Source organism: Psittacula echo, assembly GCF_963264785.1.
Source record: "Psittacula echo genome assembly, chromosome: 12".
Lineage (NCBI taxonomy): Eukaryota > Metazoa > Chordata > Aves > Psittaciformes > Psittacidae > Psittacula > Psittacula echo.
Genome location: NC_137747.1, coordinates 3715751 through 3731105, shown reverse-complemented (window position 1 = coordinate 3731105; position 15355 = coordinate 3715751). Strand labels below are relative to the sequence as shown.

At 56.6% G+C, this 15355-nt stretch overlaps 1 protein-coding gene across 1 annotated transcript; it reads left to right on the top strand.

The window, feature by feature from the left end:
- Nucleotides 1-2432: 2432 nt before the first annotated feature.
- On the top strand, nt 2433-4928 carry SNAI1 (snail family transcriptional repressor 1; the record flags this gene model as incomplete). The annotated part of the gene is made up of 3 exons (XM_080628236.1): nt 2433-2511; nt 3008-3511; nt 4747-4928. 3 exons carry the CDS (start codon nt 2433-2435, stop codon nt 4926-4928), a joined length of 765 nt encoding a protein of 254 aa, XP_080484362.1.
- Between the last annotated feature and the right edge of the window lie 10427 nt (nt 4929-15355).

Below are 15355 nucleotides of genomic sequence, written 5' to 3'. Positions count from 1 at the left end.
CACAACCCGAGCGCAGGGGGAATGAGGAATAAGCTCACCCTGGTGTACTCATCAGCCGCAGCGGCAACCAGCAGCGCGCATCGACGGCAGAGGGAGGTCTTGCATCTCCGAGAGAACGTCCCAGCCCTGCGCTCTTCGCCGTCCTCCTCCACTGGGATTCACGGAGCTTCTCCGGTCTTGCAGGGAGGGTTCACGCCTCATCCCCGCTCCTCATGGCCGGAGCTCCCCTTCGCCCTGCCACAGCCTCCCTTGGCGGAGGGAGCTTTGCTCTGCAGCAGGGTCTTTGAGATGCTTCATGTAGCCACGGGTCTAAAGAAGGTAAAAAGAAGGCTTTGCAGCAGACTTGCTGCTCTGGAGGTGGTTAGAGTGTGACTGTGAGCTCCTCGGGCCAGCCCATGTGGGTCGGGGCTGGAGCTGTGTCCTGGGCCGGTGGCAGGGCTGCTCTGGCCACGCTGGGGCTCCACTGCTCCGGTGCTGAGAAACCACTGCCATTTCCAGGCTGTGAATCATTGCAGAGCTTCCCTTCCCCTCTGGTCTCTCGCTCTCCGTCCTGTGGTGTTCTGGCTCATAGGCACAGGCAGGTCACTTTCTCCCCTGATCTCGGTTTTTCCTCTAGCACATAGCAGTTTTTTCCACGTGCGGTGGTTGGAACAGATCTGATTATTAACACTGCAGACAGAACAGAGGAGCAGGCTTTGCTTCTTGAAAGAAAACCACCCAGTTGGGTTCCTTGTACAAGTGTCCTCAGGGTAACCACATCCGTGGCAGGTGGAGGAGCAGGGGGGGCACCTGCAGCAACACCCAGGATGCTGCCCCCCCCACACCATGAGGTGCTGCTTCTCACACCATGGGGTTCTGCATCTCTGGGCCCCTGTGGGAAATGGGGTAGACCTGGCCTCTGTGATTTGCATCCCCCAAAAGCCTTTGGAGGCACATTTTCCCTTGAAGTTCAGGCTTATCCAGGGATGAGCCGGGCAGATGAACACCTGCTGAAAGCCACAAGCAGTTCTGCAGCAAAGGAGGGACAGATCCAGCTCCAGAGCACATGGCCGGAGGGGAAGAGTTCACAAGCTCATCTCTCCAGGACTGTGTGTGGCTGGCAGGACATGCTTCACAAGCTGCTCCTGGCCTTGGGAAAGACAGACTGAGCTCAGCCCCCTGCTCTGCAGCCGTACCAGTGGAAAGCTTTACTCCTCACTTCTGCATTTCATGTGGGTTGTGGCTAAACAGTAACGTGTGGTCAGCGAGGGCTGGCGGGGCGGTGTCTGACGGTGGATCACAAGTGACCTGCCACCATGGGCCCTTTCCCGAGTGGTGGGGCCAGGCACTGGCTGGGAATGAGGAGGCATTCCCAGCAGGTCCCATTCCTCCTCCCGCCACCAGCAGCTGTCTTGGCCCAGAGCTGAGCCCAGCTCCTGCAGCAGGTGGCTGGACCCAAGCCCTGAGCCTTTCCAATGGGGAAATCCCCACGTGAGCAGGAACGATGGGGTGAGCTGGAAGCTGGGGCTGGGAGTCCCAACTGCCAGGCCAGGGGAGCCGCACTGGCTCTGCTCACCACTGTCCTAGCACCACTGCAAGGCCTGGGCACCTTCCCATGAGAGCATGTGCTCTGGGGAGCAGAGAGCCAAAGGGAGCGTGTGCCTCGCTGGGGCTGGTTTTTTGTCATGCCCCTGGGGAAGGAGTCGGGAAAGGCAGGGGGGAAGAAAACCAGGGGGCAGCTTGTTAAGGGAGGCTGTGCCGCCTGAAACCTGCCCGGCGGTAGGGAGAAGCAAGTCCAGGCAGGTGCTCCTGACCCTGCCTGGGGGAGGGAGTCAGCAAGGGCTGTGCTGGACCCAGCCCATTGCTCGGGGAGTCACTGCTCTTCTCAGAGGATTATTAACGCGCGGCCAGGCTGTGCCCAGCTCTGCTCCGGAGCAGCGGGATACGGCGGAGGCTCGCCCCAATGTGCACCGCAGTCCTCAGCGGTGGGGCAAGGCCAGCCACGCGTGGGGGTCCGGGGACAACCCTCCCGGCACAGCGCCTTCCTCCACACCCACTGCTGCGGGCCTCCCGGGCTCGGGCACAGAGGCCGTGGGGCAGCCGCACGGCTCCTTGCCCCGCTTCTCTCTAGGGGAAACACTCCGGGAACAAGCCAGAAATGGCTCGTTCATGTTCATCATCATCATCATCAGCTTCATCTTCATCATCATCATCGGCAGCAGCGACGCTCTCTACACAGGAGCCCGGTTCGCAGCCCCGTGGGCAAGCCCCGCAGGGCTGACACCTGCCGGGCTCCCCCCAGCGCCGTCCCATTGGCTCCGGGGGCCAGGGGAGGCCCCGCCTCTCCCGCCCCATTGGGTCCGGTGCGGAACGACCCCGCCCCGCCCGCGCCGCCCCCCGGCCCCAGGTCCATATGAACGGGCGCGGCGGGCGCGGCGGTACTGTGGTTCAAGATGCCGCGCTCCTTCCTGGTGAAGAAGCACTTCTCGGCCAGCAAGAAGCCCAACTACAGCGAGCTGGAGAGCCAGGCCGGTGCGTGCACGGGGTGCGGAGGGATGGGGCACTCCGCGGGGTCCCCGGTGCCTCCTATGCGGGAGCGGGCGGGACTCCCTCCATGTGGGACTTTCGCATGGGCAAAGGGGGTGTTGCTTCCAGTTCCGTGCAGTTCGGGTGGGATGGGGTGCGGGATCCCTCGTGTCCCGCGATGTGGAGCCGCCACCTCGTACCCTGGGGTGGGCGTGGGGAGCTCCTCATGGTGGAGGTGGGCAGGGGCGCGGGGCTCCTTTCGCGCTGTTTCTCTCTGCAGAGCGGGTAGGGGCGCCGAGACCCGTCGGGTCTCCTTTGCTCTGGGGTGGGCTGGGGCTCGGGGACCCGTCGGGTGGGCTGAAGTTCCTCTGGCTCCGGGGTGGGAAGCGGGGATCCCGCGGGCTGGCCTGGTCTAATTGCCCTTGGGGTGGGTTTGGCCCCCCTTTCCCCTTGTTGCCACTGCGTGCGTCGAGTCCCCACTGAGTGCTGCCGCTTCCCGCAGTTCTGGCCGCTCCTCTCCTGTACGAGACGTGCCCGCTGCCCGTCATCCCTCCACCCGAAGTGCTCGGGCCCGGTGCCTACTACCCGCCGCTGGTGTGGGACGCGGGGCTGCTCTCCAGCCTCTTCCCTGGCGGCCCGGGCAGCGAGGCAGCGGGCGGCACGGCCCCTGCCCTGGACCTGACGGCGCTCTCCAGCGAGGAAGATGAAGGCAAGAGCTCTGGGCCCCCCAGCCCAGCCTCAGCCCCCGCTGCCGCCGAGCGCTTCCGCTGTGCCCAGTGTGCCAAGGCTTACTCTACCTTCGCCGGGCTCTCCAAGCACAAGCAATTGCACTGCGACGCCCAGGCCAGGAAATCTTTCAGCTGCAAGTACTGCGAGAAGGAGTACGTGAGCCTGGGGGCTCTCAAGATGCACATCCGGAGCCACACGCTGCCCTGCGTCTGCAAGATGTGCGGCAAGGCCTTCTCCCGGCCCTGGCTGCTGCAGGGCCACATCCGGACACACACCGGTAATGCTGGCTCTTGCCCCTCTCCCTCCCTCCCTTATCACCTCCTGCTTCCCAGCTCCGCAGCCCCCAGCGAATCGGTGGGCCAGGTGTTATCTGGGAAGATAAGGGCTTCCCAAACCCCCTTGGCACATCTCTAAAATGTCCTTTAAATATCCTCTTGGCTGGAACACAGCACAGGGTCAAGGCTCAGCTTGTAAATCTGTGCCACCACTGTTAGTACTGTGCCTGTCCATGAGCCAGCACATGGGCCACGGTGCAACAGTGCACGCTTTTGCTCTGTGCTATAGACTGGGGCACTGCTGCAGCATTCCCTGTCCATCACCGTGCCCAAAGCCACCTTCCCTGCCCTCACCAAGGGCTCCTGGCCAGGCTCTCCAGGCCTGGCTGCCCACCACTGTGGCCTCCAACCTGTGGTCCCACTCAGCAGTGGTGAGCTCAGTTTGGAGTACACCGAGATGCACCGCAGCATCCCATGAGCCCTGCGGGCAGGTGCTGGGGGTGCGGGGCCGGCACCCCCTGCACCAGTTCGTGCGGGTCTGGGTGCCGCAGCTGCAGCCCACCCCACTGCCCGTACAATGCATCTCCTGAGCATCCTTTGTGGGGCTGCGGGATAGTGTAATTGTGACTTGGCACTGATTTCACACCCTCTTAACGTACTAAAGATGATGGCTGAAGGAAGCCGGGAAGACTTAATTGTGCTTTCCAAATTGAGCATACGCATTTGTTTCCTCCAAAAGAGTCTTTCTGGGAGGAATTCACCCTGGCCCGGCTTTTCAATGCGAGCCGGGCAGGAGAAGGGGGAGTGCGGGGTTCAGTGGAGGAAATAGCTATACTCACCCTGGCGCTGGCGCCTCGCAGCCGCTGCCTGCTATGATATAATTAACACATAGCGCTTGGCTTTCCTGCCTCTCTGCAAACGGCTCACTTGGCTCCAGGCAGGAGACAAATATCGTGTCTTCGTTTGTGTGTGCAACTGCCTTGCTGCTTGCAGATGTTTCCAGCATTAGTTTTCCGTGGTTCATAGGAGAGTTTTTTTGGGGGAGTAGGAAATTCCCGAGTCCTCCCCAAAATGAATGCTGTACATACCTCACCAGGCTTTTCCTCGGAACAATGACAGCCAGCACTTCTTTTTCACTGTGCTCTTCACAAACTTTGGCTAATGAATGGCTCCTTCTTTGATATTCCCCATGTGTTGATGCACTGGTTAATTGGGAGCATTTCTCTTTGTCCCATAGGTGAAAAGCCCTTTTCCTGTACACACTGCAACCGGGCCTTTGCTGACCGCTCTAATCTCCGAGCCCACCTGCAGACCCATTCAGATGTAAAGAAGTACCAGTGCAAAACCTGCTCCCGGACTTTCTCCCGTATGTCTCTGCTCCACAAGCACGAGGAGACGGGCTGCTCGGGCTCTCGCTGAGGACGCTGCTTCCCCAGGCCTCTCTCCACACAAATCCCTATATTATACCTAGTTTCTGTAGGAGTTAGTTTCCTCCATCGCAGCGCGCACCGAGACCCTCACACTCCTCGCTCAGTGCCTCCTGTGCAATGCAAAGGCCTGATCCTCCTCCCATCCTGGCGTCCCAGGGTGCAGGATTGGACTCCGGAGCTAAGTGTGGGTGCCAAAGAGTGAAGCTCGGGGGGTGCAGCCCTGAGCCCGACCCAACGCTGCCGCAGCCCCCATCAGGCGCCCCTGCTTACTGGGCACCTTGCAGGGCTGGTCCTGCACCCTGGCCCCAGCACTGCGACCATGTAGCTTGGGGGGGGGGAGGGCTGCTTTTTGTATGTTTTTTTACTGTAACCACTCGGTAACTTTTAAGAACCAATATTTTTTTAATGAAGGACAACATGTGCCGTGTCCCCCAGCCCCCAGTGTATATACGCCGCCCGTAGAAGGTGTAACTATGCAATAATATAGTATCCCGGTAGTTGTGAAGCAGCTGCTTCTCCCCAGCACAATGACAATTTGCAATGCCTGCGAGATTAACAGTGTCCGTAAAAGGCACGGGGTAGCCATTTCAAACACCAGCCCTGTTTACAGAGCAGCTATGCACTCAAGCACCTGTTAATATGACTCTTAACAACTGCTTTTCAAGAGAACTGTGACTAATAGCAGGCACTTGTCAGCGATACAATGGTGGCCTGTCCCAAGGCTGCCCATCGACAGGTGTGTGCCAAAAGCCCTATTTATGGGTATTGACAGGTGCCTCCTGAATGCATCTTTCTTTGGACATTGTTTTCATGGAATCATTACAAAGAGGATGTTTACATTTCAAAGGTACACTGGTATTTATATATATTTTTTTGTTTTCTTTGGTGCCACAATTTTGTACTGATGAAACTTTTTATATAATTATATACAGTTTATTGATATTCAATAAAATGGTTAATTTATAATAGGGTTTTGTGGGTGAAGAGGTGGAAGTGATGTGGGGACTGGGGTGCTGGGCGCTCTGCTCCTAGCCTCTGTCTGCAGGTGAATGAGTGGCATTCACACACATGGGGGGATGCAGAGCAGTTGCCTCTGGGGAGGAAAAGGCAGGCTGAGTCAGTTCCTGCCGGAGGACTGGGGAAGGGGCAGCTGTGCAGTGATGCAGGCTGGGGGGTCAGGCTCATGGAGGGGCAGTGGGTCTCCCTGGCTCCATGCGGGAAGGTGCATGGGCTTGCCCTGTCCCTCCTGGCCGGCCTGGGGAGATGCTGGCTTCCCTGTGGGGCTACTGCAGCACCCATCCCTGGCCGTGTCCCTTGGCACTCCCTGGGGAGTAGGTCCATGGTGGGGCTGCCCCTGCTCTCAGCAGGCTCCCGAGCCTCGCCGGGGGATGGCTAAAGCACCGCAGCGAGCTGAGCCTTTGTGTGGGTGAGCTGGTGTGTGGCACCCGAGGTGACACATCCTGTTGTCACCACAGAGCCTTCAGCAAGTGCAGCTGGGAGCAGACCGAGGGGCAGGTGCTCCGGGATATCCCAACTACCTGCTTCGAGGATTCCCACCACAAAACTATCCCAGCGCCCCGAACCACCTGCCTTGCACCTTCGCAGCTACCCCCAGATTTGGGGTCTTTCAGGGACAGTGCAGCTGGTTTTGCCACCTGCCTCCCCAGCGGCTGGGATTTGTTCTTCTCCCCCTGCATTCCCCCAGTGCCATCTACAGAACATTGATAATAACCAGGGAATAAAAGCGCACCCCTCCAGCACTCATCCCCCTCCAGCCCGCTGGCGCCCGGCTCCCTGCGCCATTCCCAGGGGCTGTTACAGAGCAGGAAGACGTGTGTGGCTGTAAAAGTGTGCAGAGCCGCTGCTCGGCCCTTCTTTAATTAAGAGCTCGCCTGCATAAACTGCCTTTCCCAGCCGAGCTGGACTCATTACTTGATTATTAAGCAGGGCAGGAAGTTTTGGGTTTGCTCTTGTGTGTGCTTTTTTCTTCCTTTTCCCAACAGGAAGCGGGGGAGGGGCACTAATTACTTTCAGCTTTCCATCCATAAAACCCTGGAGCCGCAGAAGCAACTAAAGAGTTAAAAAAAGACCAGTTTTGAGAGCAGACCACCTGCAGGAGCTGGAAAGCAGGGAGCAGAGCCTTGCTTGTGAGGAGGTGGCCCAGGCTGTCCCACCGGCCCAGGTTGGTGTCTGTGGCTCTGACATGCCTTTGGTTACTGTTTGGCCCAGCAGGGCTGTGCCTTACCCCCATACACACATGTCATGGCTGTCACTGATTCAGATGGGAAGCCCTTCCTGCATCATTCAGGCTGTTGCTTCATCCCTGCATCGGCACCCACCAGGGAACGCTGCCAGCTCCCTCTCAATGGGCTTCAGCTAACACTGACTGGTTAGGCAAGCGATGAGAGTTGTGAGAAACCTCCTCCTCAGCAATCCTTCCTGCTCTCAGTTGTGTTCCTGGCTTTGTCCAGAGCCTGGCTGGGATGCAAACCTTTCAGAGAGAAGGGATAAACCGGGTGGAGGACAGCCTAGGCTCGACTGAAAAATCCCGCTGGCATTCAAACACAAATGCAGCCTTAAAACACTGGCAAAAAGAAATGCTGCCTGTTCTGAATCACAAAAGCACAGCCCATTGGCACTTGGGCTGTTGCTACATCTGCTCCCTGCCCTGCCCAAGCACCCTGCACCCAGGGAACCCTCGGATGCTGTCCCACACCTTGGGGCATTGCCTCTGACCTCTCCAAGTTATGCGCAGGTCTGGACCAGCCATGGTGATGGATGTGGCCCAGATCCGTCCTCTTCTGACCCAAAGCTCATTTTCCAAACATATTTTTTTCTTCAAGGAGGGCTGTTGGGGTGAGCAGAAGGCTGGGGTCCAGGACAAGGACATCCTTGAGTCCAGCTCAAACCCTCTGCAGCCATGGGCAATCCTTTCTATCCTTTTTCTGCCCTCACACACCTTTGGGGCTCTGTGATGGAGAGCTGCACCAGAAGCCAGGCCTGAGAATGAGTTGCCATTGCTTTTTCATTCTCATTTTCAGAAGGAAACCTCCCAAAGCAGCATCCCTGGCAGCAAGGCTGTGGTGGGATGGTCCTCTGCCCTTGGTCCCCTGTGCTTGCGCAGGCAATGAGCTCTGCATGGCGAGGCCAGAGGCTTTCTAGTGAAACCTCAGCATTTTTTTCTCCCTGCTCTGTTTAATGCCACAGGAACTAAACACACCGTAAAGCCACTGCCCGCAGCCCGGCTGTTTCATCCAGGTAGCACAGTTTCAGCATGGGGATAGCGGGGGGGGGGCAGCCAGCGATTAACAGGAGGAACCATTTGGTGACCACCTTGTGTGACCATCTGTAACAGATTACGGTGTCAGCGCTCGTAAAAGCCGGGATTCAATCAAGCGCCCGGCAGGTAGCAGGGGCCCCGCTGGCAGGGGCCGCGGTGCCGGGGTGCAGGCTGTGCCGGCTCCGGGCTGCCGCACTCCCGGCCGGCACGGCCACGGCAAGGAGCGTTTGAACTGCGCTGTTTAATTTCCACGGCCCTCCGCAGGACCTTTAAAGGAGCACGTACGTCCCCTCGGCTCCTGGAGCCCTTTCAAAGGCTCTGGGGAAACCACAAAGTGCCTTTTCTTCACAGAACGGACCAGTCTTTTCCCCCCTTCCCTGCAGAACTGATGCAGAATTAAGGGTGTTTGGAAACCCACCTTGGCATGGGGCAGAGAGCTGGAATAAATGCACGCAGAGACTCTGGGTTAAAAAGGGCTTTAAGGCTTCCATGCCGCTGTTTGAAATCATTCTGTCTCTGCAGGCATCCTGAGCATCCCACGGGAACAAGAAGGGAAGTGGGTGGATTACAGGCACCTTTGCAAAGGCTGCTTCTGCTTGGAGATTTTGGGGCTGTAGTTCCCAAAATTGCCTTTTCCACTGCTTTCTGTCCCCCTCTCTTTCAAGGATAGGCACAAGGCATGAGGGGCTGTTGTGCCATGAGGGTGAAGAGCAGCTCTGGGAACCCCAAAACATTTCCCTTCACCTCCAGGGCTGTAGGAAGGAAAAGGGTTTCCACTTTCTTCTCCTGCCATTGCACAACTGTCCAAGAGAAATGTCCTCCTCGATCCATGCAGCCTCTGAAGGACAGTTCCCAGCATCCAAGCATGCTGCCCCCAAAGAAGGCAGGCAAAGCTCAGCCCGTACAAAGTGTAGCAGCCTAATTCTTCTTTTGGCTCTTGCCTTACCTAGAAAAAGCTGAACAAATAATCAGAAACCATGCAGAATCCAGGGAAAAGCCTGTTATTAAAGTCAGTCACTGGACGGCTGTTTCTGATCTGGGGAAGGGAATGACCAGAGCTCTGCAACAGAAGCCAGCATGGCTCATGGAGCAATCACCAGTTTCCCATTTGAGATACCTGGAACTGTGGGAGGTCTTGGAAGATGTGTTGCATTTATCCTTGGCAGGACAAGAGCAGCAGGTGCCTGTACCCATGCACATCCGTGAGCCCCTGTCAACAGGCAGTGCTGGTGAAAACCCCCGTCCATTAACAGCTTGCCATAAGGAGTGAGGTGCACAAACAAACTGCAGGTGTAGCTGTTGTTTTTCTGGCTCCGGGCTATTGACACGAGCAATAATCTCAAATTAATCTTTAATCGGATGATGAACTGATAGCGTGGGGCTGCGGAGGTGTGAGGCTTCCCATGGAGACAAAGAGCGCGGCAAACGCAGAGAGAGGGAGACCTGGGGAAGGGAGGCAAGGCTGGAGGATTAAAATAAAGATGATTTCTCCCTGTGGATGCAGGCGGGGTGGGTTGCAGCATCACTGTGGTCTTGCTGCTGGCTGTGCTTACTGTCCAAGGACATTGCCTCTTCCTGGCCGTGCTGCTTGTGAGCATCTCCATGTCTGTTGGGAAGCAATGCCTACCGCAGCGCAAAGCATCATCCACCTGCTGAAACAGCGCCAGTGCAAGCGCCTCGCTGCCTAAAACTCAGGCCATAAATTCCCCTGCCGGAGGCTGGCTTTTTGCTGTGTGAAGTGAGCACAAGCTCCCCACCCCAAGCACAGGAGGCACACCCTGAGGGTTGAAAAACACCTTCCCGGGGCTGTCTCACCTCCAACTCTTTATGTCCCCTGTGCCAATGTCCCGGCAGCAGCCAATGTGTCCACAGGGGGTTAGGAGGCTGCGGAGGGATGGACAAGCCCAATGCCATGGTGGGTTAAATGGTTGATTCTTTTGTTTTGCTCTCAGCCAGTCTTGATGGTGGTGAAAGCTTTGGGGGCCACCAGTGCTGCCGCCCTTATGGGTGCAAGCTCATGTGGGGTGGGAGCAGGTCTCTTTCAGGCAGATTGGTAACAGAGAGCAAAGAGCCCGGAGCAGCCACGGATCAGAGACACTCATGCCAGAGCCCCGAGCACTTCACAACCCACTCCGTTAATGGCAATGGGTTAAAACTGAAAGCCATAAATATGTTATATGTAATAGCTTCACCTGAGGACAAACACTTTGGCACAAGGGACACAAACGCACACACAGCAGCGACCTGTGTCCTCCACGTAATAAGAAGTGCTGGAGTCACCAGCCTGCACTGACGGCTTTACAATAGCAATGCTGTGCTGTAACTTATTGGAGATCTGCCTAGAAAATCATCAGAAAGTATTTTAAATCCAGCATAACGCACATATTTATGGATCACCTTCTGCTTTACTGCGCTCCCCGAAAGCAATGCGAGGCCTGTTTTACTTTTCTCAATAAAAAGGCTCACGTTTCACATGCGGGGAGATTGGCGTCTCCCGAGCTAATTACTCCGGGTTCCCCTCCACCTCCGCATTTTCCACGCAGGGTTATGCTGGCGACACTTTGTCTGTGGCCGCTCTGGGGAGGATGGTGCTGCACATTAAAGCTGCCTTTACCGGCGATGCGCTGGAGGCAGAGTGGGGTGAGGCGAGGAAGTGGCGGCGTGTTGCGGCACAGAGTCATGGCCCGTTATAAAGAGCTTCAAGGGCCTGCATTATGTCATTACTCAATTAGCCTGTTGGTAATAGCACTTCATTAGAGAGACAGTTCCTATTCACTGGCCCTAATCCACTTTCTAAAGACAGGGATGGAGCTATTGATCGCTTTTCCCGCTTTCCTGATGAGGCAGAAAGTGGGTTTGGAGTGTGGCCCTGTGGCAGGCAGGGTGAGGGGAACGATCAGCCCCTTGCCACCCTAAAACCAAGGCAGGGGTGGCAGCACCCAGCCCCAGCAGCTCGGGGATGTGTGGGGTGCTCCCATCACCAACCTCAGAAATCAAGCAGTTAACCAGCGAACAAGAGTTTTGGTGTTGAAAAAGGCAACTACAGCTGGGGATGTGACTGCTCCTCACCTGGCCAGATGAGACGGGTAAGCTGGTCCCAGGGATGCTTTTGGTGGAGCATCTGCAGGGATAGGCACTGCGCCTCGCTTCGGTCCATGGTGCAGACAGAAAGAGAAGCTACTATTTATATTTCTTTTCCATTTTCCTTTTTCCTCTTTCCCCCTCCTCCGCTCTGTGACACGCAGTGCTCAGTGGAAACCGAAGTGGGGTAGGAAGTGGCGTGAGAGCCACACGCAGGAAACTGATGTGTGTCAGGAAAGGATGTCAGTGCTGGGCAGCGAGGGGAGAGCAGCCGGTGCAGGGGCTGCCCCCGTCGCACTGGTGACTCGCTGATGAGAGGGGCAGGAAGAGAAATGGAGCTCTTCCATAAATAAAGGAATCTGCTTCCATTCGGGGCAGTGATAGAGCGAACCTGGAGGTGCAGGGAACGCCCAGCGAGCCCAGAGATGCCCAGCACCAGGGAGCCAGAAAGCGTTCTCCATGTCCTGCCCACCCCATGAGCTTCAAAGCCAGTGAGTGTCTGCACCCAGCAGGGACCTTATCCACCAAATCCCACCACCACAACAGTCAGAGCATGCTCAGCTATGGCCCCATGTGAGGCTGCTGCACAACTGGTGCTTGGGGCATCATCCTTGTCCACCCCACATCCTCCTTCCTCAGGGCGTCCATCAGCCAGATAATGTCTTCATGCAGTGCTGCCACAGGAGGGGCTGGGCTTGGGGGTTTTCCTCCCCTATGAAAAATACCCATTGCTCAGGCTTCAGAAAGATGCAGCCTAAGCACAGAAGTTATTTTAGGTTAAAAGATGTACTGGGTTAGGAAAGTTCACAGCCCTGGTTATGGCAGCTGCTGTCTGTGATCAGTATCATCCAAATCCCCCCCCCCCCCAAAACTCACTTTATATCAATAGCACCAACGTGGGGCCCCCATTTGCTGTAATTAATGGTTATTAGTACTTGTGACTTAGGTGAGGACCTGAAAGCCAGTTTTTAAATGAACCATAGTAGGCGGCAACTGTTTTCCCTCAGATGGTCCTCAGAGTATCACAGGAGCTGAAGCAGTGGCTGGCATGTGCCTGAGGGTCAGGAACTGCAGTCCTTGCTGGTTGCGGGCTGGGCATCACCCATCGGAAAGTCAGAATCTCTCAAACTCCAAGCAAACACCTTGTTTTCATTCACCCTTTTGCCATTTCATAATATCAGCTACTTCTCTCCGAAAGGAAATAGCTGTCCCATAAATAAAGGAAGGTAGGAGGGAGCGTGGGGGCGTCTGTGGAGAGGCAGATGCAGGAAGCTTTTCCCAGCGTGCTCCAGCTCACGACTGAAGATAACATCAGTAAGTGAGACCAGAGAGGGTCCACGACGCACACGTGTGCCAAGGAGCCGCTCTCACATGGACACACCTGGAGCATCCCCAGCCCTCCCCTGTCACTCTCTGAGCATCCTGTCCACCAGCATCCTCCCAGCCAGCCCCGTGTGGTGAGAGCATGATGAGAGCGGTGCCTGGGTGAGCCCCACACAGCGAGGCCTGAGCCGGGCTCCTGGGAACCTGGAGCTGTTTCCCCTCTGCAGCAGAGGCCGTGGATGGGGGGGCCCTGCAAAACCACCTCGTGGCACCCGGCAAGGGCAGGATGGCAGAGCAGGCAACAGCCAGGTAGGTGCAGGTGTCACATCCCAACTCCAGCACCGACTCTGCATCCTCGGTCATGGTATATCACCTCCACATGCACCCTTTTCCATGCACAGTGGGGAACACCATACCACAGCTGCATCTCTAAGGAGCAACCTGAGCCTGGCAGCGGGGAGCAGGTGTGCCCAGCAGATAAGCTAAGATGTGAGAAGGGCACCAGGACCAGCATCATCCCAGGGGATGCTCACTGGCAGCCCCATTGGCAGGACCAGGACCTGAACCTGCAGGTCAGGGCTCTGTCAGTCATGGGTGTCTTTCTGTTGGCCTGACCTCAGTGCTGAGCCATTAATAACCAGCTCTAGCTGTGTCTCTCCAGCCTGCAGCCCCTATTTTCTTTTAAAACCAAGCTGCAATGGGAATGAATTATCTCCCTTCTTTTTCATTCTCCCTCTGTCTCTGATGCTGGCGAATTAACAGCTCCCCTTGATGCCAGACAGTCTGCAGTTTATCTCTCAAAGCACAAGTTTCACTCCCAATCTGTACCGGGGAAACTTAAAGTAATTGCATAAAACTATTCTGAAAGTGATCCAGCAGCAAAGAAGTCAAATAAATAGGGACCATATGCACCATGGCAGTCTGAGCTGCTGCACAAAGATGCTCCCACTCGCAGTGCTCCAGTCCCAGCCTGAGCTGCCGGTGTGGCTCGCCTGCCCCACACACAGGGCTCTGCTCTGGTACCAAACCTGGGTGGTTTGCAGCATTAGAAGCTGGCCAGGTTTGCAGACTGAGCTTTGCTCACACACTTGGTGGGTTTGGTTTTGCCTGGGGTTTAGCTGGCTCTTGGTGAAGGATGGAGAAGGGAGCTGGTTGCTAACCCAGGAAACGGGTGCTGGTGGGTATTTAAGCCATTCCTCTAGGTGCAATGCTGAAGGGATGATTTCCAGTGCATCATGACAAGGGCCCCATTTGCTGTTGGACTATGTGGGATCTTGCCAACACGGTCTCACTCTAAGGCAGACACGCAAGCTTTCTCAGATGTGCCAGGCTTGGCTCTTTGCTCCCATGACCCATTTCCCCCCATTAATAGGCTGAACATAGTGAGATCTGTCAGCTCCTAGCCAGGCTGCTGGTGCCGTGTCTGGAGTGCAATGCCAAGCAGGATGCAGCCCCAGCCCCACACCACAAAGGTCTGGCCATGGCCTTTGGTGTCTCTGCAAGAGGGGGCAGAGCTGGGTGCAGAGCATCCCCTAAAGCAGAGAAGTGCAGGACCTTTGATCACTGTGCAGCCCAGCCCTGCCTGGTCATGCACGTGCATTTCGGGTACCCCCTTGCTCCCTGTTGATGAGGTCAGTGCTGCCTTGGAGCTCAGCTCTGCTGGGGCAGCCAGCCCTGCTCCTCCTTGTCTGGGAGAGGCGGCAGCTGCAGGGCTCATCCCGCAGCCACCTTCACCCGGTCCCTGCTTTACATCAAGGAGGCCCAGCACAGATCAAAGCGCTCTGAAGTTTGCCTTGCACAGCCTGCAGTGCTCTCAGAGGAAGACGCGCTGCTGTCAGCAGCCCCTGGCTGCGGGGATGGGGTTATCCCTGGCCCATCACAGTCACCTCCTCATCACCACTCATCCCGTGGGTCTGCGGACCCTCGGCATCGCTCAGCACCAGCTGCCCACCATGGTACCAGGGTTTGCAGCACTCCCCTTGCTAAGGCACTGCTGGGTCTCTTGCTTGGCATTGCCTGTGCTTGCCTGTGAATGGAGGGTGACAGCAGCGCTTGGCACTGGAGTGGTGACTGTCACAGTGTGGGAGCTGGAAGGGTGACATTGCGGCCCCTCCTGGGGGGCACGAAGCCCTTGGACGCCTGATACCACCAAGTGTTGGGGAAAATGCTGTGATTAGACAGAAGGAAGGGAAATAATAATGGCCAATGCTTTCAAAAGTAACTTGGGGAGCTTCAATTTAGGAAGCCAAAATTGAGCTCCCTTCAAGAGGCTGTTTTCCAGAGGCTCCTCCAAAATGTCTGGAGGAGTTATCCATTGTTTGGCACCATCAGCACTTGCCATTTCTACAGACTGTGGCTGGGAACTGCCTGCCTGGAGCTGGGGATGCCCATCACCAAAGGGCTGTCTCACAAAACCCACCACTGGCTTTCGGATGAGTCAGTCTGTGTCAGCGATACTGAGCTTACCCCAGGCTTGGGATGGCACCACTGGTGAGGCTTCTGAAAACACACCCTGGCACCCCTCCATGCTGCTGGGACAGGACAAGCATCGCTGAGACTTGCTTCCAGCTTCCCCATAGCCCCAGTGGGAAGAGGAGCCTCCTTCTCTCTGCATTCCCTTGGTTCCCCCCCTGCCCAGAGCAGAGCCCCCCATTCCCGTGCTGCCACCCAGCAATCCCAATGGCTGTGCTGGAGGTAGCCTGCGTATATAAAATTAGCACCCTCGCAGGAGG